Here is a 21349-nt window from a genome sequence, read left to right on the forward strand (position 1 = left end):
ATCTGTTTAGTAAATGTCCGGAATTCAAGAGTGAAAGTACGAAAGCGTTGGCAAAATATACTTATACTTATGGCACCAAAAGTTACAAAAAAGTACAAAATGTTTGAAAATAGCCAATGTACAGATTTGGCTATTTTCAAATGGCCTAGGTATAAAATCAGGCTAAAGTGGTTAACGTATGTTTTAGTAGTAAGTAAAGTTTTCAAATAATTGTAGTAGAGTAAAAGTACAATATTTGGAAATACTCAAGTATTAGGTTCTCAAAATTGTACTTAAGTACACAGTACTTGAGTAAATGTACTTAGTTACTTTACACCAACGGTGAGAGTGACATGACATGGTCTAACTCGTTGCTCATTGTTGTGGGTGACAACTGTGATACCCAAAGCAATGGGTGCAGCTGTTATGTTAATGTGCACCCACGTGCTGTTTGAGTAGTATCTCTCTCTCACCTTTCTTTCTCTCTCTCTCTCTCTCTCTCTCTCTCTCTCTCTCTCTCTTTCTCTCTCTCTCTCTCTCTCTCTTTCTCTCTCTCCCTCACTCACTCACTCACACACACATGAAAATAGAGGATTTACAAGCTCACAACTCATTGCGATGTTATGCAGTGGGAGATCTGTTATTTTCCCGATTACTGATATTTTTAGAAAAATGTCAAAATTAGTATTCAGCAATGAAAAATAAATGTAATTTGTGCTTTTGAATCTCCATCATCATCATCATGATAATCATCATCACCTTTAATTATACTCAGGAGCCAATAAGATTGCAAGATAACCACTTGAAAATACTTAACCACTGCAACCACAGCATGCTTATTCTGGGGGGAACATTTGCCAAAAATAGCTGATCTCGTCGGCTAATGTTGGCATGAGATTTGTTGTGGACTGGTAGTCTTCTTCAACAGTGTTTGTTTTTTACATGAACCACTTGATCCCTAGCATCACTATTCCAGGGGAAAGGCTTTGCAAAAAAGGCACGGTTTAAAGCAGACCAAGCACAGAGTGTTGAGTTTACAAAGGGTTAAGTGGTTAAATGTCTATACATTTTAACATGAAGACAACATATTCATAAAAAAGATCATGACTGTGTAAACAAATATAAACATTAATTTACACAATGACAGTGCTGTCAAAAAAGTCTATGAACCTATGAAGTCTATGAATAAGTTTAAATCTGCAACACAATTTTATACAATGGTGGTCTCAGCTTCAAATCTCTCTCTCTGAAATAGAGAAAAAGAAAGCAGTTAAAATACAGTTAACTCAAGTCCGGTTAATGAAAATGTTATAGAGAACTTGCCTATCAATTCCCGTCTTACTAAGAATTTTCCCTCTAATCGAATCTGAGGGCACAAGGTCAGGGGATAAAGATCCCCATATCAAAATTAGTGAACGTGCTTGCAACATACGGTAGACCCTAACCCTAACCCTAAATATATGAGGTGATCAAAGAAGAGCAGGAAAAAGGCGAAGTAGAATACACTACATGTAGTAACACAAACCTAGGATCCATATTCTGGGTGACCTTTTGGTGAAAATAGCAGATCTACAAGATCTGTGAAGATATAGTGTAGCGTGCCGTGAGGCACAGGAAGGGGCATGGAAATGGACCCCTGGTCTGTGTGTGTGTGTGTGTGTGTGTGTGTGTGTGTGTGTGTGTGTGTGTGTGTGCGTGTGTGCTTGTGCGTGCGTGCATGTGTGTGTGTGTGTGTGTGTGTGTGTGTGTTTTCTTTGATGGCACAGTGAAGAGAGACAGGATAGAATAATGTAGACAGGCGATGGCATAACATCATATCTCACCCAAGATGGACCTGAAGCCTCTTTTAGACTACTAGACCAACACCGGCATACTCAGGAAAGATTCAAGTTGGGAATACATTACTCGTTTTACCCATTGTCACATGTCTGTCTGCCTATGTCGCTTTTATGCTCATATATGGCATGCCTGGCTATATAGGGCATATCGGTCGGATTGGTGATTCAACAATCCGACCTATATTACCTTTGGTGGATAGGTGGTTAAATGGAAATTCCACTTTCCTGTTTTTGCAGGAATTGCAGGTTTAAGTGCCACGACATTCCAACATGTGAAAGTTTACCAAGATGGCTAACACTTCAATGATTTACTTTAGGATATATATTGTTATACTGTTATAGGCGGGAAGAGCATGGACCGATAAAGATACTAATTAAGTTGCAAAAAGCAATCAGTTTTTATTGGCTGTTTGCCTTACACTTGACAGGAAATGAAAGCAGTCTTGGAAGAAAAAACAACAAATCTTGTTTAAACACATATTATTGATCTAAATATAACACAATTATTCTAGAAATTCATTTTACATTCCGTAATGAACATGCAGTTGCTTGGATACCACTGTTCTATATTTCAGCCCACAGGGATGTACTCTGGTGTGGGCTGAGAACAGGTCTGAACAATAGAAACATTTATATCCCTGTAAGGTGAATACAATGTATGATTTTATTATGATCTTCTTTATATTCTATGAATATATGATTATTCTAGGAGCTGCTAGCTCTGGATTCAGTCCTATTCATTGCATAGTTTTTAACATCATGCTTTTGGGTTCACTGTCTGACCAAGAGTATTGGACTTAGCAGATTGGATCCAGGCAACCTTGTATAAAAATAGCCCCTGCTTATCGAAAAAGTGCTCCTCGGAGCACAGGTCTCCACCAGGTCAGGTGGGTTATAGTGGGCTATGGAAATATGAAAACTCAGACAAATCCATCTTGATCACTTTATGGAGATAATGTGTAATTTGCGTGCAAAGTTTCACCACAATCGAACACTGCGTTCATGATTTGTGGCATTTTGTTCAAAACGGGCCACTCCTGCAAATTTTAGATGACAATTTTAGATGCCAATCAAGATGGAATATGAAAAAACTAACAGATCCGTCTTAATCACATGAAATTTGGATATTTGGATAAAATCTGAAGGAGTAATGTATATAAAGTATATATATATATATATATATATATATATATATATATATATATATATATATATATAATATACACACACACACACACACACACATTTTTTTATATACCGGTATATAAATAAGTCGGCCTCCTGGTGGTGCTATAAAAGGCAGATATGAAAAATATCCTTGACTTTTAGGTAGTGTGCAGTTATAGGTAAAAACACGAATCGGATTGTTAAAGCACCAAATGACAAATTGTTAATGAGGGACTAGTTGAGAAGAGATCCAGTAGAACTAAAAGACAAGTCATTTTATGTGTGACAACCCCTAGTTTTCCTATAATGACATGCACAGATTAAGGACGCTAGGGTTCACAAACTGCCTTGTATACAAGATGGGGGAAAAAAAGAGTTGCTTTGCAAAATGAACATGACATTTAATAATGAAGTAACAGTCACATAAACAACAACAAAACATGTTTTACATGCAGAACATCTTCACAAAAGTGATGTAGAACACAAAAACAGGCAAGGTGCTCGACAAGGGGCTTGAGAGTCTGCTTGTAGATCGGCTGTTTTCACTAGTTTAAATCATTTTTAAAATGATAAATGCAAAACAAATGGTTTTGGACATACAAGGTTTTCACCCGACGATATGCCTGCTTTAACAGGTGAGCTTTGAGATGGATTTTAAATAGGTGGATTGATGTCTGATGTCAGGGGGAGGGAGTTCCAAAGGCTGGTGACCCCATGGTGGACAGACGGGCTGGGGGGACGGTCAGGTTGATGGAGGAGGCAGACCTGAGAGACCGGGTGGGAATGTTAATGTGAAGGAGGTCAGAGTCAGACAGATTATGGAGGGACGAGGTTATGGATGGCCTTGAATGTATGAAGGATGATCTTAGGATGAGTCCAGGGGTCTTCAACAGGGGGTCCGGGACCCCTAGGGGGTCCTCAGAGTTACTACAGGGGGTCCACCAAATCTTTGTGTGATTTTCTCCTATTTTATATTAACCACTTGAACCCTAGCATCCATATTCAGATAACTTTAGCCATAAATAGCAGATCTACAAGCTCGAGCTTGTAGATCGGCTATTTTTGGGAAAGAGGTTTGTTGAAGAGGGGAAAAAGAGCAGACTAAGTACATGGTGAAAGGTCAAGTTTATTAAATATTATTAAGTGGTTAAATATCTGAAAACACAAATTTGGACATGAATCCAAAATACACTGATGACTGTGCTGTCAAACAATGAAACTATATGGATTCTATGAAAAGGTTTATCTCTCTTTCAAATTTCAGTGTGAACTGACAATATAGTACTATATCATATCATAGCAACTAAGGGGTCCTCGGCCTGAAAATGTTGAAGACCCCTGTTATAGTCGATGCGGTGTTGGATGGGAAACAAGTGGAGTTGATATAACACAGGGGTGTTGTGGACGGGAATGCGGCAGGCATAGTGTCCTTGTTGCTGCACTGGCGACTCCTATTGGTTGGTTGGGTTGCCTGATCAGTGAGTGAGGGGATCTGGGGGAGAACCTCTGCTCGTGTCACACCCTGCCACTGAAAACCCTCCCTCTCTGGTGAAAGGAAGTGGCTAATGATTCCATGAGTATCAATGGAGGCAGATGGTAGTCTATGTCCACCCTCCTTTGTTCTTTTAAGATTTGTGTTTTGGGGGGCTTTTACGCCTTTATTGATAGGACAGTAGACTGACAGGAAATGGGGGGAGAGATGGGGAGTGACACACGGCAAAGGTCGTCCGGTTTGGGAATCTAACCGGTGACGCCGCCAGGCATCCATGCCTATGTGGCAATGCTTAAGTGGTATGTGCCTGGACCAGTGGGCCAGCGGGCGCCCCCTCCTTTGTTCTTAATAGGGGAAAGCGGGGTTACGTCACACTCGGCTGACGCGACTTGCCCCGACCCCCGCAGCCATGTTGAATGGGTCTAAACTAGCTTGTAATATCCCCTTCACTCTCTTCAGAAGTATTTAGCAAAAATGTGAATGAGAACAACATGTAGGCTCTCTACCCGTGCTCAAAAAACATGAGACAGCACACAATCAAAACATAAAAATCACTGACGGAGTGTCACAGAGCAGTTCCCCGGCTAGGCGGCTACTGGCTAGACTAGCACTTTGCATGCATGGGAAGTTTGCGGCAGCAGTCATTAATATCTGTCAATATAATGAGAACTCCCCAGGCCAACAGTTGGGGGAATGGAAGTGACAGGGACTGCAGCAGGCATGGGGAATTGGCAATGACAAAATTGGGGGGAAAATGGTGCTACCGTAAGTACTAAGCATGCAACACATTTAAGTAACCATCGTGATCTTCATGAGGCAGTTTATGAATGAATACTCTCATTGGAAATAATTACAGTAATTATTAGGGCATAGGAACCTTAAAAGAAAATGATATAAAATACAAAATACATAAGTGTATTTGATACAGTAAAACATGATGAGTCACTGTCCTCATTAAGACAATTAGGGGAAACAGAATTCCAGAAATGTAATAGAATTCATTCTGTCATTGTTTGTGTGCCACCTTCTCTATGGCCCAGGGGCAGGGGCGGCCCAGGGGCAGGGGTGGCGTTTACCCACTGTGTGCAGTCTATGGCCGACAGTGATCTCAATTGCATTGGGCCAAATCAGCAGAGGTAGGGCTTCATACTTTTAAATGTAGCAAATAAAAAAGAAGAAAAAATGCCTAAAGAAAAACTGAGACACACCCACTGCAATTATGTCCCTTTGGGGCACTCACATAACTGTGAGAGTGATTTCCGATGACAGCGAGGACCTGTTGGACCTGCTCGCCGGCACTCTCTTGATCGCGCCGGTCCTCCTCAGCATTTGCACCAACCTCCTCCTGAACTTCTTCCCGACGAAGGCGTACAGCACTGGGTTGACGCAGCTGTGAAGCAGGCCCAGGCTCTGGGTGGCAAACATGGCCTTGTCCACCGCGCTCCTTGCGGCGCAGTCGAACGTCACTATCTTCGCCCTGAGGAAGGTGTCCGCGATCACCGCCAAGTGGTAGGGCGTCCAGCAGAGGAGGAAGGCGATGACGACGGCCACGACCACTCTCATGGCGCGCTGCCGCTGGAAGCCGTCTCGCGTGCGAAGGAGACGCCTGATGGTCACTCCGTAGCAGGCCGCCATGATGACCAGCGGCAGAACAAACCCCAGGGTGTGGCGCAGGCCTCTGGTAGCCAACCTCCACTCGTCAGCGCTGCTGGGGTCAAAGACCTCGGCGCACACTTCGTGCTGACCGCCACCGGGGACGAAGGACGAATTGAACAGTCCGGGCAGGGACAGCAGCCCTCCAGTGAACCAGACGAAGGCACACACTCCCGTGCTGGCCAGGCGGCGGCTTGCCTTGCGCGCTTCCATTCCCCGCACGATCACCAGGTAGCGGTCCACGCTGATGCAAGCGAGGAAGAGAATGCTAGCGTAGAAACTGAGCTCTTGCATTACGCTTGCTATTTTGCACATGGCATCTCCAAACACCCAGCCCAGGGTAACGGAGGTGGCCCAAAAGGGGAGGGTGAGGGCCAGCAGGATGTCTGCCAGAGCCAGGTGCAGAAGGTAGAGGTCGGAGGAGGACAAGGCGTACTTGGTGAAGCCGATCACCAGAGCCACGACGAGGTTCCCAGGGATGGCCAGCAGGAAGACGACTACATAGAAGGTGCAGACGACAGCCATGATGACATCAGAGATGGCCATGACCTCACAGGGCTGGGTGAAAGGGTCAATGGTGAACTCTGAATAATTATCATAGTAGGTGATGTTGAGATCATTGTAGATGCTACCAAAGTCATCAATGATGAAGTTGGATGTGTTGGGGTCTGAAAATGAGAGATATAATATGGTACATTTTAATCAGAGTGAAAAGTATCATTCAACCCTTTTTGGGGAATTTTGCTAAAATGTAATTTTAAACGGACCAACATTCAAGATTCAATACTTTATTGCCATGTCAACAGAGTTGATTGGAATTTGTAGCCGTGCAGCTCTTAAAACATACATATAAACAGACCAGATGTTACATTAAAACTTTACGTTGTAAATACAAATATTTTCACATCAGACACACCATATTAAGCACTGTCTACAGTCATGCTGAAACATTTCAAAACAAATGAGGGGGTCTCCCAAACTGGACACGTAAATGTTTTTTTTTTTTAAGCTTCACTATGCAACTCTACTTCTACCCCGGATTTGAACCTGGTTTCCTGCACGAGTGCTGAAATGTTTTACCAGTGAGCTAATAGAGCCTGTCTGCTTGCTCGGGGCACAAATTGAAACTTCCTGTGTGTCAATACATGTCAGATCCTTTGTCTAGGTGAGACATGAACACACGATCTAAACGTCTCAGAAGAGCATGCAGGGAGACAAAATACAATCACCCCATACCATACAGATTGGACAAAATGTAATTTAATAATTAATTCAATAAAAACTTACATAGTGCTGCTTTAATAATGTGCTTTTCAATGAGAATATGGTGTTGTTACAGTAGCAACACTATAGCCCAATAACAGTGTGGTGTTTATTGTTAAAGCAGCATACATTTTTGGCCTCACTATAATAATAATCTGAACAAATATATTTTTGCATTGTGGCTTCATTTATAGTGCTCTTAAAGGACACTCCCATTAAATAGTACTGATATAATTCCTAAGACCTTAAAGGGGAAGACCACCCATTTTCAATATTGAACTATGTCATTAATATACCTTAGAGGAGTTGTGTGGAAATAGAAAAAAAGTTCCCCCTCTTCTGTGTTGCCTAGAGTGTGATGATGTGTGATGTCATCAAGTTGTGATTTGCAATACAAACCCCAAAATCAATCCTCCAGTTCTAGGCAACACAGAAGAGGGGGAACTTTTTTTTAAATTTCCACACAACTCCTCTAAGGTATTTTAATGACATGTTCAATATTGAAAATGGGTGGTCTTCCCCTTTAATGATGTTTTTAAATTATTTAGAAACTTAGAAAAATGTCTCATAATCATAAAACATATTTCTCCAAGATAAATAATTGACTTATACTAAACAGCACAGTTGATGCAATTAAAATTATGTAAAATACTGTGTATATTTAAAGTACACAATTAAATAGTAGGTTAAATAGTAGGTGACATTCTCATGAACAAACTATATTACTTAGTCATAATAATTACAAAAAAATCAAATTATAGTCTAATAAAACATTAAAATTGAGAATTAAAGATTCTCACCCGTCATTGTGGAGTCCTCTTTACAAATACCAGTATGTCTGTCACAAGCAGACAGGGAAACACACATACTGTATGTATACACCCCTCCTGACTCCAGCCAGATTTCCTCATTTGCATAACATGTACACACTTACACCACATGAACCATAACATCCCTATTCTTGTGGCGAACATAAGTTCTCAAAGCATCACAACCAAAATAATGTAGATTATTTATTTTTGGTGAAGAGATTTGCTGTAGAGGGAAGTGGAGATATAGTACCCTGGTCCACTAAGTATAGGGATTCAAATGTACGTACAATATATAAGCCCGATATAAGTCCAATTGTATGTATTTGTATTGTCAATAACCAAAGCATAATTGGAATTACTTATTCTCATCACAATACACTGCAATTGTCACAGAGATAGATATATTTTATCTAGTTTAATAATTGGCAAAGATTTGAACTCAAAATACTTGTTCTGAAGTTTACAGTGAAATATAAATAAATATATCACAGTCCCAGGTCTCATCTCCCTTGTTTATTTATTCTGTATAGGGCTCTATCACTATCTTTCATTTGGTTAACCCTGGTTCAATATTTTAGAAACTGTTTTGGTTTTAACTTTGTTTTCCTTTCTTAAACAAATCCCAGGTAGATGAAACTGAAGATAATTATGTTTTATGGTTTGTATGAACATTTTGAGAGTACGCAAAATAATATTGTGAAAGTACCCAGAGCCACATTGCTTCTGTCATGAGATTACTGTTTGTCTCACCAACACTGAAAGAGAAACTGATAAAATATATTATCATTGTGATCAAAACAATCAGAATCAGAATACAATACTGTTCTTCAGTGGTTCCGGGGGTCCGAAGACCCTGAAGGGGTCATTGGTTACAGGCGTTCCCCAACAAAATTACAAATATTGTATTTCACCAGCTATTATTAGATAGAATGATAGAATGTACATATTTCGATTTTACATCCACTGTTATGCCATTACCTACAATGTAGGTAGAATTCTGTACTAAATCTAATCTAACAATTAAAATCTTCTCTTACAGGGGTCCTTGGCACAACATCTTTGCAAATGGGAGTCTACAGCCAAAACATATCAATTTGGAATCGCGTCTCTATATATGTAATACTGGTCTCATGAATATAAAGTCAATAGAGAAAAGACATTCTTTAGAGGAAGTTCTTAGCTCATGATGACTTGCATCTCTGTTGCCACGAGTCTCTACCATCACACTTCCTGCAACACTTCCAATGTCACAAGTATGATACGTACATCAGAAGGTTACAGGGTTTATGTAAGTGGTTACTGGGAAGGGAAGTTTTGTCTTTTAGACCTAGAAATGATTGATTGCTTTAACCAGTGAAAAATAGCAGATATACAAGCTCACAGCGCGGCACCGAGTGCCGCGCTGCGAGCTTGTAGATCTGCTATTTTTGAAAAAGTCGTGAAAATGTGTGCAAATCTTTGAATATATGTATTTTCAAAGCGAACGTTTGTGTCTCAAATTTTGCTTCTGGGGGGTCCCTGGAACTAGATATTTTGAAATGGGCATCCGTGGCCAAATAAATATCATTTTGGGGGTCCTTCACATGAAAAGGTTTGAGCACCACTGACATAGTAGTCTCTCAAGAACAGACTAACTGAGCTCCAGTTAAGTGAAAAGGACCTTTTCTTTGACGATGGCTGGCCAGATTGCTGACATAGAAACATAGGTGTTTTCCAAAAATCTTAGAAGGATTCAAAAGACACTTATAGAATCGGGTCAAAATTTTTCAAAAATAACAGATCTACAAGCTCGCAGCGCGGCACTCGGTGCCGCGCTGTGAGCTTGTATATCTGCTATTTTTTTATATTTAAAGCATAAAATATTGCATCATAATGTGTTCAGGCCTAAATGGGTTAAATAAGCTGTTGGATGTAGCATGTGATACAGATTTCTTTTTTTTTTTCTCTTTTACTCCAGTTTCTGAATTAACTGTTGCAGTGCTCTTATTTGTCTATTCTGGCATTATCACTTCCCTCATTCACACACACACACACACACACACACACCAATGGTGGCGAGCTAACAGACCAAGGTCAATGTGGGGTTTGGTCTTGCCCTAGGACGCTTTGACATGTGGACAGGAGCCGGGATTCGAACCGCCGTACTAGTAGACTAGTACCGCCGGACGCCTGCTCTACCTCCTGAGCCACAGCCACCGCTAAAAATTCAGTGATAAATGTGCAGGTGAACAAGTGTTTTTCAAGTTCAGTGTATATACAACAATAATACACTATAGTGACTAAGGCAACAGATAGCCAATAAGCCTGCAGACATCTACGGTGCAAATGGTTATGCAGGACAAATAGACTGAACACACGCGCGCGCACGCACACACACACACACACGCACTGGGCTTGAAAAAACACCTTATTATTCTCATGTATTTAAGATAAGATGTATTTATATATCCGTTTATATGGCTGAATGGCAAATAAAACTACTTGAAATGTAAGTTAACTTTTCTTGTCATAGTACAAAACATTGGTGAATTAATATACCGGTAATTAACATATATTGCTAATTTTATCCTGAGGGACACAATTATACAAGCATAGTGATGAATGAATGCTCTGACTTGTCTACTATGACCATCCACACACACAGCAGCATCTAGGCTAACATGCAAGACCACTAATGTAATATAGCCTACTGAAAAAAGGCACAGTTGAACACGGTGGGAACTGGTTAAATCAAAAACTGACTTTCGTTGGTGTAGGCTTGCTTTGGGCTTTTATTCATTTACATCCTTGTTCATGAATTGCTGTTCTCTCTATGGCTGCGATATTAATCGTTCTAAGTTTCAGCTCTGTTCTGGACATGGTCATTATAGGCAGAAATGTATAAAACTGTACAATTTGCTATTCTTCAGTAAATAATTGGACATGAATTCCCATATTGATCTATTGTTCTGGCATTTCTTTATCAAACCTTATAACTATCAGTTGCCACTTTTTAAGATTAGGAGACACAAGTTTCAATTGTTTTAGTGTCCGTATACACGGAGAAATATATCCATTGCAAGACTTGGTTTTGTCCGTGGCAAATTCAATATTTCCTTTTTTTCACCTTTATAATTTTCTTATATCATCATAAGACCCAATTACTGAATGTCAGTCTCCAGGTTTTAGTTCCATTTGTACACTCAGTGTTGCAGTGAAGTGTTGGCTAAGACATTTGGTGGAGGGAAATACTATAGTCCAGTAGCCAGCCCATAGAGCCCCATTGTGAACCCGGACATTTTGAGTACCCTAAAGTTTTATGTTATAAATATTGAGTATGGGTCCCCAGCAGTTAGAAACTGCTGGATGCTAACTTGCATATGTTGGGCAATTTTAATAATTAGCATAATTAGATTAAATTAGCATAATCACCTATAATAATGGAAAATATGTCAAAAACTGATTGGACGATTTGAACAATATTGGAGTGGTTTTGGGGGTTATTGAGGATGCTGAATCCATTTCTGACATTTTCTAAATTCAAAACGGCCGTTTTAAACCGGAAATGGCCATATACCAACTTAAATTGGGATGATTTTGATACTTTTTTGTTGATTTTGATTATGAATTAAATTATAAATGTGGTTATTTATATGCTTATAGATTATCTGCATTTCAAAAGCAAAATATAGACAATACACACAAATTGTTAGAACAATCACTGCCACAATAGCCTATCAAAAATAGTCACTTCATCATTTGGAAAATCAACAAAAAAGTATCAAAATCATCCCAATTTAAGTTGGTATATGGCCATTTCCGGTTTAAAAAGGCCATTTTGAATTTAGAAAATGTCAGAAATGGATTCAGCATCCTCAATAACCCCCAAAACCACTCCAATATTGTTCAAATCGGCCAATCAGTTTTTGACATATTTTTCATTATTATAGGTGATTATGCTAATTAAAGCTAATTATGCTAATTATGAAAATTGCCCAACATATGCAAGTTAGCATCCGGCAGTTTTTAACTGCTGGGGACCCATACTCAACATTTCTAACATAAAACGTTAGGGTACTCAAAATGTCCGGGTTCACTTTCTGGCTGCTAGACTACTAGCAGACCTTTCATAGAGACTCCTATCAACTAAGTATAGGATTCAAGTCAATAATTAAACACTATGATGTTTACAATACATTAAATGTTATTTTGATGTGTGTGTTAGTATAATACCATGTCCAATTTCAGGTAACCGCTTGGTCAGAGATAAGGCAACATGTGCATGCACATCCAGCCATAATGTCTTGGTGCAACAAAGGATATGGGGCAATGTGGGTTATATGGGTCATTTGCAATACGGTTTCAAAATGGGGACCACAAAGCTAACAAATCTCTTCTTTAAAGGGAATTCAGTCACTTTCAAATAGGCTACACTACATAAAGTCTAGTTCTTCCACATCCAGTAAATGCTGTTGAGGGAAAGTTAGGGTTCAGGAATGTATAACTCTATAAGGCCATCTGTTCTACATGAGAATACTGTATATTTAACATAATGCACATTCAACATTGACATTTACCAGTCATTCATTTACCATCATCTGTCAGTGTTGTAGCTTGTTGCAAGATGGTCTAAAATGTATGCTACTGTACTGTAGTTCATTTTTGTTAAACTAGATGGCAGTGTGGAATGAAATATCACATGACTTGTTCCCTCCTGGGACACACTGAGCAGCAGTTCTGCCAAGAAAATGTTGGTGCTTGTGCTTCAAAACATTACAAAACAGTTGCACCTGAAAGGCCCAACCACTTGAATCCTAGCATCCCTATTGGGGGACAAACATTCTGCAAAAATAAGTCAATCCACAAGCTGTTGTGAGCAGCTACACTGGAAAAAGACAGATTCTGACCTTCCTCTCCACAGGCATTGCCCTCTGTAGCTCTGTGCAGAACACGGCAGCAAAGCCCAATTCAGTAAAGCCATTCATGAACAATTTGTTTATTTACATCACCACAAAGATTTAACTGGACAACAGTGTGCTTGGATCCCTTTGTGTGGCTTGCCATTCAAAACACCTGCTTCTAATGATATCAACGCACTTAATGCGAAATATTCACGTGCTTTCAGACTCTTCAATGCAGAAAGTATCCAGGATACTTGGATATCCAGTATGCCAATGCAGAGATATTAGTAGTAAAATGTCGACATCTAGTGGTCAACCTCAGAGGAGCGCAAAAATAAAACCTGAGGTGAAGCCCAGCCTCGAACCAGATGCAAAATATGCTCTGTTCCCCGGTGTAACGCTCCACGCCACAGACCCCGACAGAGCGGCGCGGTATTGGGCGCCGATGACCCCCGTGAGTCGCCACCGAGGCGAGCGCTAGCGAGCCGAGTTGCCGCGACGAACGGTGGGAACGGCGCCCAATCCCACTCAGCCGCGTTACCGAGTTATGTGCCGTTATGGACAGAATAGTAAATATTCAGTCCCTCACTCTCCACGCCTACCCCACTATCCACGTCATAGATAAATGCACAAAAAAGGAGTCACTTCATCCGTTCATTAGCTCAGTCAGTAGAGCACGGATGCAACAAACCCACGGTTTGGGTTCGATTCCCCTGAGGGGAATAATATTCAAGGCGAGAGATATCGGCGCATGCGTACTTCAAAGTATCCACGGAGGAGTAAAGTACTCCGTGGATACCCAGTGCATACTCTCTGCATTCAAACGCCTGAGAAATGGTGAAAAAGTCGGATTGAATGCGAAGAGAGCAGTCGAAGCCGGTGTTCAAAACGTATGTAATTCTTGCTCCCGTCAGTTGCTAGTTCAGCTGCTGAGACTCCAGTTCAGTTGAGGAAAATGCAATGTGACTATAACGTCAAACAAACTACAGAAAACCCACATTGGCAGCAGAATAATGTGTAATTTATTTGGTGAGCCCGTAGTTCCTAAGTGGTCCCAGCTTCATGAAGACTATCATTCACAATTGAAGGCAAAAAAAAAAAGAAGAAAAAGATGAAAACCGTTGAACCCAATTCTAAGCTACCTACCATCTGTTAAAAATTCAAAACTATCACCTTTCCTTTCACAGAGTCACTTCTGATACGATTTGGTTCAAAGAGGGAAGACCCTTTAGAGTTTCGCTTGTGCATTCAGTCCAAGAGCTCATTTTCACCTACGTAAGGCCTTGTTTTCTACCCAAAAAGCAGAAACGTATTTCCTGAATCAAATGACAGCGAAGTTTTTTTGTTTGTCTTTTTCGCTATAAATTAAGAGAAGAAAAGTGCATCAAGTGTTCAAGTAGGGTGTATAGTTTCATAGAATAAAAACAGGGATGGGGCGTTGGAGTGAAACTGTAACACCCGATTTAAATGTTGTCGTACGCCAGTGTCGTCGTGCACCAAGAATAGCTGTACTGTAGATCAGATACTTTTGGTGTACGACACACCGTGCAACAAAGTATGAATCAGGCATAACACTGGCACAAAATGGACAAGTTGCAGTGGGAAATTGGGAGGGAGGGAGAGGAGGCGGCGGGCTGGGAGAAGGCTGGCCAAAAGACAATGCCAAAAACTTTGACAGTTCAAGATAAGTTCCATGAGCGTGTCAGGCGGTATATCAGAATTACTCACTGTGCTGCTACCCGATAGCCCTACTAGCACTATACTCAACAAAATGACACATTTTACTACGGTTAGATTGTATAAAATAAAAAAATACTCATACTAGAAGCCTATCATTTATTTAATTGTTGTGAAAGCCGGTTTTGGCCGTGAAAGTAGTGAGGGCTGAAGGGCTATAAAGAGGAAGGGAGGAATAAACGGTAGAAGTAGATTCCACATGACCACCCCACCCTCCCCCCAAAACCCAATTTTATCTTTTGGCACGACGTGGGTCCCTGCCGTTGCTAATGGTAACCGAGGGTTTAGTTGCTGTTGTAGGAGGACCAGTAGCAGTCACTGGGGGTGCACCGTTGCCAGGCGACCGTCCATTGGGGCGCCCTCCACCCCCGAAGGTGGAGTCACGGGGTGCACCAGGCGGGGCGTTGTTATTGTTGTTGGCAAATGGTTGCATGGCACCGTTACCTGTGGAGATACAATATGGGAAAAAGAAGGAAAAAAATTGACAACTAGAGTTGCAGTGATCTACCTCAGTATTATTGACTTTACATTATGCCTGTAAAAATCTATTGTTGGCAATTATACTATCGATTACTTTATCAGGTTAATTGAATAATCGACAAATCAATGTGAAAATGTTCTGTGTTTGGGTTTTTTAATAATGGACTCAATCGAGTAGCCTGAAGCCCTGCAAAAGTAGGGAGGGCAAGCTTACATTTTTTTTATATATATATAATCGATTAGTTCGATAAACTGTTGCAACTCTCCTGTAATCTCTGTGCAATTGTACCAGTACTCATGAATGAGATGCAAGAAGACAGTTGTCAGTCTCACTGCAGTAGACACTGCAGAGGCCTGGACAAGTAACCAGTGACAGTGTTACGATTTCTTGAATAATGTTGCTCTTGGGTTTTTCCCAAATACATTTCTTGCCGTCATGAGAGCCACAAATCAAATGCCATTGAGGTCCATTGAGGACACTCGCCTCAAGAGGAGAAATATCTAAACCTTGGTAAATCACTCAGATAGACAGAAACCATCTGTATTTACCAGTTCACTCAATTTGTTTCAACAACTTACCTGGTGGGGCAGGTGTACCTGAATTCTGAGGTGGAGAATTCCCCCTCTGATTCTGGTCTGGTTTACCCTGTCAGTCAGATAGAAAGTAGACATTTGTCACGGGATAATCATCTGAAAGGCATCACATTTAGGTTTCCACTGTTAGCAGCTATTAGCAAAGCAGTTCTGGAGCACTCACCTCAAACAGTTATAGCTTGATTAAATATATCCATATTTGATATTCATTTGATCAGACATTCCAACTCCTACAGTGTCTAAGGCCACTGAACTCCATTTTAACCATATTTAGACTACCTGTAATTGAAAACACACGTTCCTGCTTCTGGTGACTGATTTTGTCCTCGTCTTTATTTTTTCATTTTTAATTACCATTTCATTTATTTTCCAAAAACAATTACAATTAAAGTGTTCATTTTAAATATAAGCCACACAAACTATATAATATGAGCAGAACAACTCATAATTCTAAAATCTACCTTTTGAATATATAAAATCCTGTCCAAAATATTATTATGCAAACACTTCTATATCTATATGCTCCGCTAGACTGACAGTTTACAGGAAGCCTTCTGGTTAGACTGACAGTTTACAGGAAGCCTTCTGGTGTCGGTGAAGGTAATATTCTCCATGTTGAGTGCAACAAGTTGGGTTTGAATCCTGTCTTGTCTCCTACTGTGTGTCTCTACTCTGTCCTGTACCTCTAGTCTTGACTGATCTAAAACTAAAAAGTGTGGTTGCCGTGAAACGAATTTCGCAAATTAATTTCGTCTTACCATTTGAATTTTCCCCATTCAAGTCAATGGGGAAAATGAATTCACTAGTAAATTAATGGCTATATATGGAGATCTGTGTCAGTCCTTGTCCCTTTATGCCCATATATGGAGATCCCTGATGTCATCAATATTAAGCCCATATCTTGGAAAGCCCATAAATGGACATACTATGTCAGTCTCATGTGGTCTATGATGTCAGACATCTATAATGTCAGCCATCTCCATATTTGGGAAAAGTTTAATTTTTAATTAAAGTCAATAGAGAAAATGTATTCATGAATATAAATGTATAGAAATTAAACTATATAACGTATCTCTTAGCAAAATAGCATGCATGCGTGTCCCGATGAAGCAGGTCGATTTGACATATATATGGCCCAAGTGCGTGCCACCAAAACTATGGGAAAGGAAGATGGAATGAAGTCGGAAAAGTAATATAGTCCAAGTCAGACCTGGGCATTGTGCGGCCTGGGGGCCGTATGCGGCCCTTTGGTTCACTCTGATCGGCCCTTGTAGGGTTAATGGCAAATTACAAAATATACACATTTTCTTATTTTACCTCATGTATGGACTAAAGCTGCATTTCCTTTATTTTGAAGTTATTTATTCACGTACATATGCTGATGCACGTGTGTGTGATCATTGGATTATTGTCTCAATAACAGTCCATGCCGAATGCCTGGTTTTCAACATAAAATGGACTGCTAAGTATTTATTTACTGAAGTCAGAGGTAAAGCTGTGTGTTTAGTTTTGCAGGGAGCACATCTTGCGGGGAGCACTGCCTTTTGGCCCGGCCCTCCACAATAAGAAAGAAAGTGTTAAAAATGCTTTTGAGGACTAGCAGGTACTCACAGATTTGTTTTGCTGGTTGGACTGGGCTAGCAGCTCTGGGTTTGGTTCACTGAAGTTTGGCACTTCTGAATACACCATGCAGAACCTGGGAGAAAGACAATTAAAAAAGACAGGATTAGGATGGAGAAAACTTTTGACAGGCAATTTATCCAAAACTATTTTTAGTAATCAAATAATCAATAATCAAATATTTCAAGACGCCACCTACGTCCAATCAGTTCATCCATGACTTAATACTGACATTTGTGTTGTCTAATGTCATGAGGCATAAAAAGGGAATGTTGTGAGGAGTATCATCAGGTGGCACTTCATTCACTTACTGCATGTAATTAATTGTATGGTCTAAATTTATTGGAGATTAATCGATTATGAAGATAATCGTTCAGTTGCAGCCCTAGATAGAAAAGCATTCTGACAATGACATCTTTTTTTCACCCACCTTTCCCATTTGTCCCCACACATTGCAGGGAGAAGACAAATTGCAGGTTCAGGAAGCTCTCAGCTTAGAAGTCACCAAAATTCATACTTGGCTTAGCGATAACAAACTGTCACTACACCTTGGTAAAACAGAATCCATTCTTTTTGGGACCAGACATTCTCTAAAGTGAGATAAATGTAAACGATTTCAAGGTCAAAGTTGATGACACAGTAATCTCTAGCAAGGAAGAGATTACCTATTTGGGCTGTATTCTTGACAAATACCTGTCTGGGGATAGCATGGCAACTATGGTGATCAGAAAAGTAAACCAAAGAACAAGATTCCTGGGAAGAAAGTGTGAAATTCCTTGACTACTTCCCTTAAAACATGTAGCTCGCTGGCTTCCTTCAAGACTGCCCTGAAAACTCATTTTTCAGGAGGCCAGAGGCAGAGGTAGTTAGCACTTCTCCCATAGACAGGCAAGAAGTGAGCCCCCCCTTACCTTAGCCCCACCCCCCTTGTCTCTCCTACCCCATACTGTTTTGTATTTGTAACTGTGATGATGTTATACTTATTTGCAATGTTCCTTTTAGGCAGGGTGTTTAACTGTACTTGTATTGTACTACATTCTTTAATGTATTGACTATAGTTGTTATGTTCTCCACTTTTGTCACAAAGTGCTACAAAGTGAATGCTGCCTAGATTAATCCCTCCACAAAAACACATTGCGTGATTCAATTATCAGCTTTAGGGCTATTTTTTGGTTAACAGGTTGCACGTTTGCCCTGACTGCAATGAAAGGAATCCTGACAGTTTATGCTTTATCTTTTAAAAATATGGCTGTTTTCACCAGTGCAAACAATTAATTTCCATTACTTATTATTATGAATAAATACTACCCTGGATTGGGTCACAATGAGCATGGAACAATATTTCTAGGTCATTGCTGAAGAGGTTTGTGCAGCCCATACAATAAGCTGTGGCACACAAGATTCCAACGGCAACGGGCACAAGCACTTCCTACAAATATAAATAGACCATGTTGCTTGGCTACTCACTCGCCTATCTTCTGCAGGTCTCCACCTCTCCCAGTGTAAAGGGTCAGACAGCCTTTCCAAATGGATGCATACCTATTGGAGGACCAGACAACAGAAATACACATTATGTATCATTTGGATTTTCAAACAAGCATTCGTCAGCTCCTAGTATGTGAATACTGCAGGGGCGTCACAAGGGGGGTTAAAGTGGGACTGAGTTACCAGGGCCCAAGGTGGAGGGGCCAGATATACAAGCTCACGGCACAGCAATGAGTGCCACGCTCCGAGCTTATAGACCCACTGGGGGGGGGGGGGGGTCCCTGGAACGAAATATTTTGAGATGGGGGTCCGTGGCTAAATACATATCATTTTGGGTCCTTCACATGAAAAGGTTTGAGCCCCCCTGACATAGAAACCTAGAAGGATTTGAACATTGTCACGATTTTTCAAAAATAGCAGATCTACAAGCTCACAGAAGTGCGACACCCCTGAATACTGCTGGGTTGCCCCTGTGAATGCCAGAAAGCATGCATGTGTGTAAGTGTAACACCCTCTACCCTCTGGTCAGCCGGATAATGTCCCCCGCCTGGATGAGACTGCCAAGCTCGTCCCAAACGGAGATGGCAATGCTCCCACTCTTGTCTGCCACCTTGCAGGAGCGCACCTCATGGCCATCCTTGGTCTTGGTCACTCGCCCTACCAAGAGAACCACAAATAACAAGTAGGAAAAGAAAATAAATAAATAAAATTAAGAGACCCATAAAAGTGCTGTATGTACATTACATACTTTATACTTTGCACACACAGTGAGTGTGTGTGTGTGTGTGTGTGTGTGTGTGTGTGTGTGTGTGTGTGTGTGTGTCCGTGCGCGCGCCTGCCATCCATTCCACCGTTGTCCCTTTAAGAAAACGGGCAGGCAGCGAGGGGGAGATGAAGGCATGTAGTCAGAGAGCAGCAGTGACATGTTGAGAACTCACCTATTTCCAACACGATGAATACAATATTCAGGTTCTTCGATCCGGGCTTCACGTCCTTGATCAAGAACAGGGCCTCGCTGGTCGTGGGGTTTGACATAGCTACGATATTCTTTTTAAATAAAATGTAAATAAATAAAACTGGCAACAGTCAACTTCCCTCCTCCCCCTGTCTGTCACATAAACCTGCTCGCTAGCAGCGACTGGCTTCGGGCATCCAGCGAGCTAGCATGCTAGCTAACGACAGCTATAGCGAGCTGCTGTCAATGTTTATTTGTGACGAGCTACAACTGAGTAATTAACTCCTTATTACGAGACGACGAGGCGGAGAGGTGGAAATGCAGTTAAACTCCCCCTCTCCTCTCCACCCGAGACAATAACGTCAACACGCTGCTATTAAACTATTATTAGCATTAGCTGTTAGCCTGGTGCTGCTGCTTCTGTTGTTTTCTCTCAACTTTCTGTTAGCCATCGCGGCTCAACGTTACTTCCTCCTGCATGGAACGTTTCCTGGCGTGGAAAGAGCATTTAAATTTAAAACAACCAAGTTTGGTACTTGATTTGGTATCTTGTTTTTGCTTTTGTTTCCCCCAAAGCTGCTATTATCCGTAACAAAACACCCCAATCTAAATAAGGAGGGCTATTAACTACTAGCTGGAGTAGGTTATCACTTTCGGATCCTTATCGGACTTGACACTCTGGCAGTTATTAACGGTTATAAAATGCATCAAATAGGCCTTATGGTTCTCACAGGAAAAAGAACAGCTTTCACTGACTTCGTGTGATTTCATACAATATATCAAGTTGTCGTTTCATAAACTACACACTAGAGCTGCTAGATCATCTATTGCATACAGTTGTCTTGTCAATGCTATCATTCCTATCTTCTTTTGTTAGCTTCTTGATAAATTAGACGATCCCTCTCTCTGTTTTGTGAGCTTCTTTCTCGTCCTGACCAACTGCTTTGTTTGCAGACCTAATAATAATGTGTCGGTGGCGTCATATGGCCACTGACGTTATTCGTTTTAAGCCAAATGTCGTGTTAATCAAAGGGACCGACCCTTCTTATGATTTTCTACCACGCTAAAAGAGAAACCATTACTATATATAGCTATTAGATAATCTACACGAGCTGTGATGTTGTCCCCTCCTGCTTCAACAATGCCCCCAAAAGCGACGACAAAGCGCGCTGCCGGTCAAGTTTATACGCGGCGGGCTGGTCCACCGTGTCGCATGGCGCAGGGGAGTGTGGGTGGATATTATCGTGTACTTTGGCGGACCAGATACTAGTCGTTTTTTCAATAAACTGTGTCTAGACCGTGTGACATGTGTGAGAACGTGTACTTCACAAATCTTCAAGTGAACGTCGACTCGGCCGTGATATGTGCAAGTGGGTTTGGCTGCAGATGTGAGG

General features: G+C 40.9%; 2 protein-coding genes across 2 annotated transcripts; both read right to left on the reverse strand.

Annotated features, from left to right (window-relative positions):
• Positions 1 to 5666: 5666 nt before the first annotated feature.
• On the reverse strand, positions 5667 to 8199 carry LOC308308100 (C-X-C chemokine receptor type 2-like; the record flags this gene model as incomplete). The annotated part of the gene is made up of 2 exons (XM_080753469.1): positions 5667 to 6797; positions 8193 to 8199. 2 exons carry the CDS (start codon positions 8197 to 8199, stop codon positions 5713 to 5715), a joined length of 1092 nt encoding a protein of 363 aa, XP_080609595.1. The 3' UTR covers positions 5667 to 5712.
• Positions 8200 to 13226: 5027 nt separating this feature from the next.
• nabp1a (nucleic acid binding protein 1a) lies at positions 13227 to 21094 on the reverse strand. The gene is made up of 6 exons (XM_080753333.1): positions 19939 to 21094; positions 19519 to 19657; positions 18983 to 19054; positions 17507 to 17591; positions 15881 to 15947; positions 13227 to 15265 (listed from the first exon to the last, which is right to left on the reverse strand). Exons 1-6 carry the CDS (start codon positions 20033 to 20035, stop codon positions 15054 to 15056), a joined length of 672 nt encoding a protein of 223 aa, XP_080609459.1. The 5' UTR covers positions 20036 to 21094; the 3' UTR covers positions 13227 to 15053.
• Positions 21095 to 21349: the final 255 nt, after the last annotated feature.

Source organism: Nannobrachium achirus (genome assembly GCF_963921795.1).
Source record: "Nannobrachium achirus genome assembly, chromosome: 22".
NCBI classification, from domain to species: Eukaryota; Metazoa; Chordata; class Actinopteri; order Myctophiformes; family Myctophidae; genus Nannobrachium; species Nannobrachium achirus.

Bases quoted from the DNA above. Each gene is read 5' to 3' on its own strand.
- nabp1a (XM_080753333.1), bottom strand. From the start codon at position 20,035: ATGTCAAACCCCACGACCAGCGAGGCCCTGTTCTTGATCAAGGACGTG. The intron at 19,055-19,518 runs GTAGAGGGTGTT...GTCCTCCAATAG, and splicing joins ATTATCCGGCTGACCAGAGG to GTATGCATCCATTTGGAAAG. The intron at 17,592-18,982 runs GTGAGTAGCCAA...TCTTTCTCCCAG, and splicing joins GACCTGCAGAAGATAGGCGA to GTTCTGCATGGTGTATTCAG.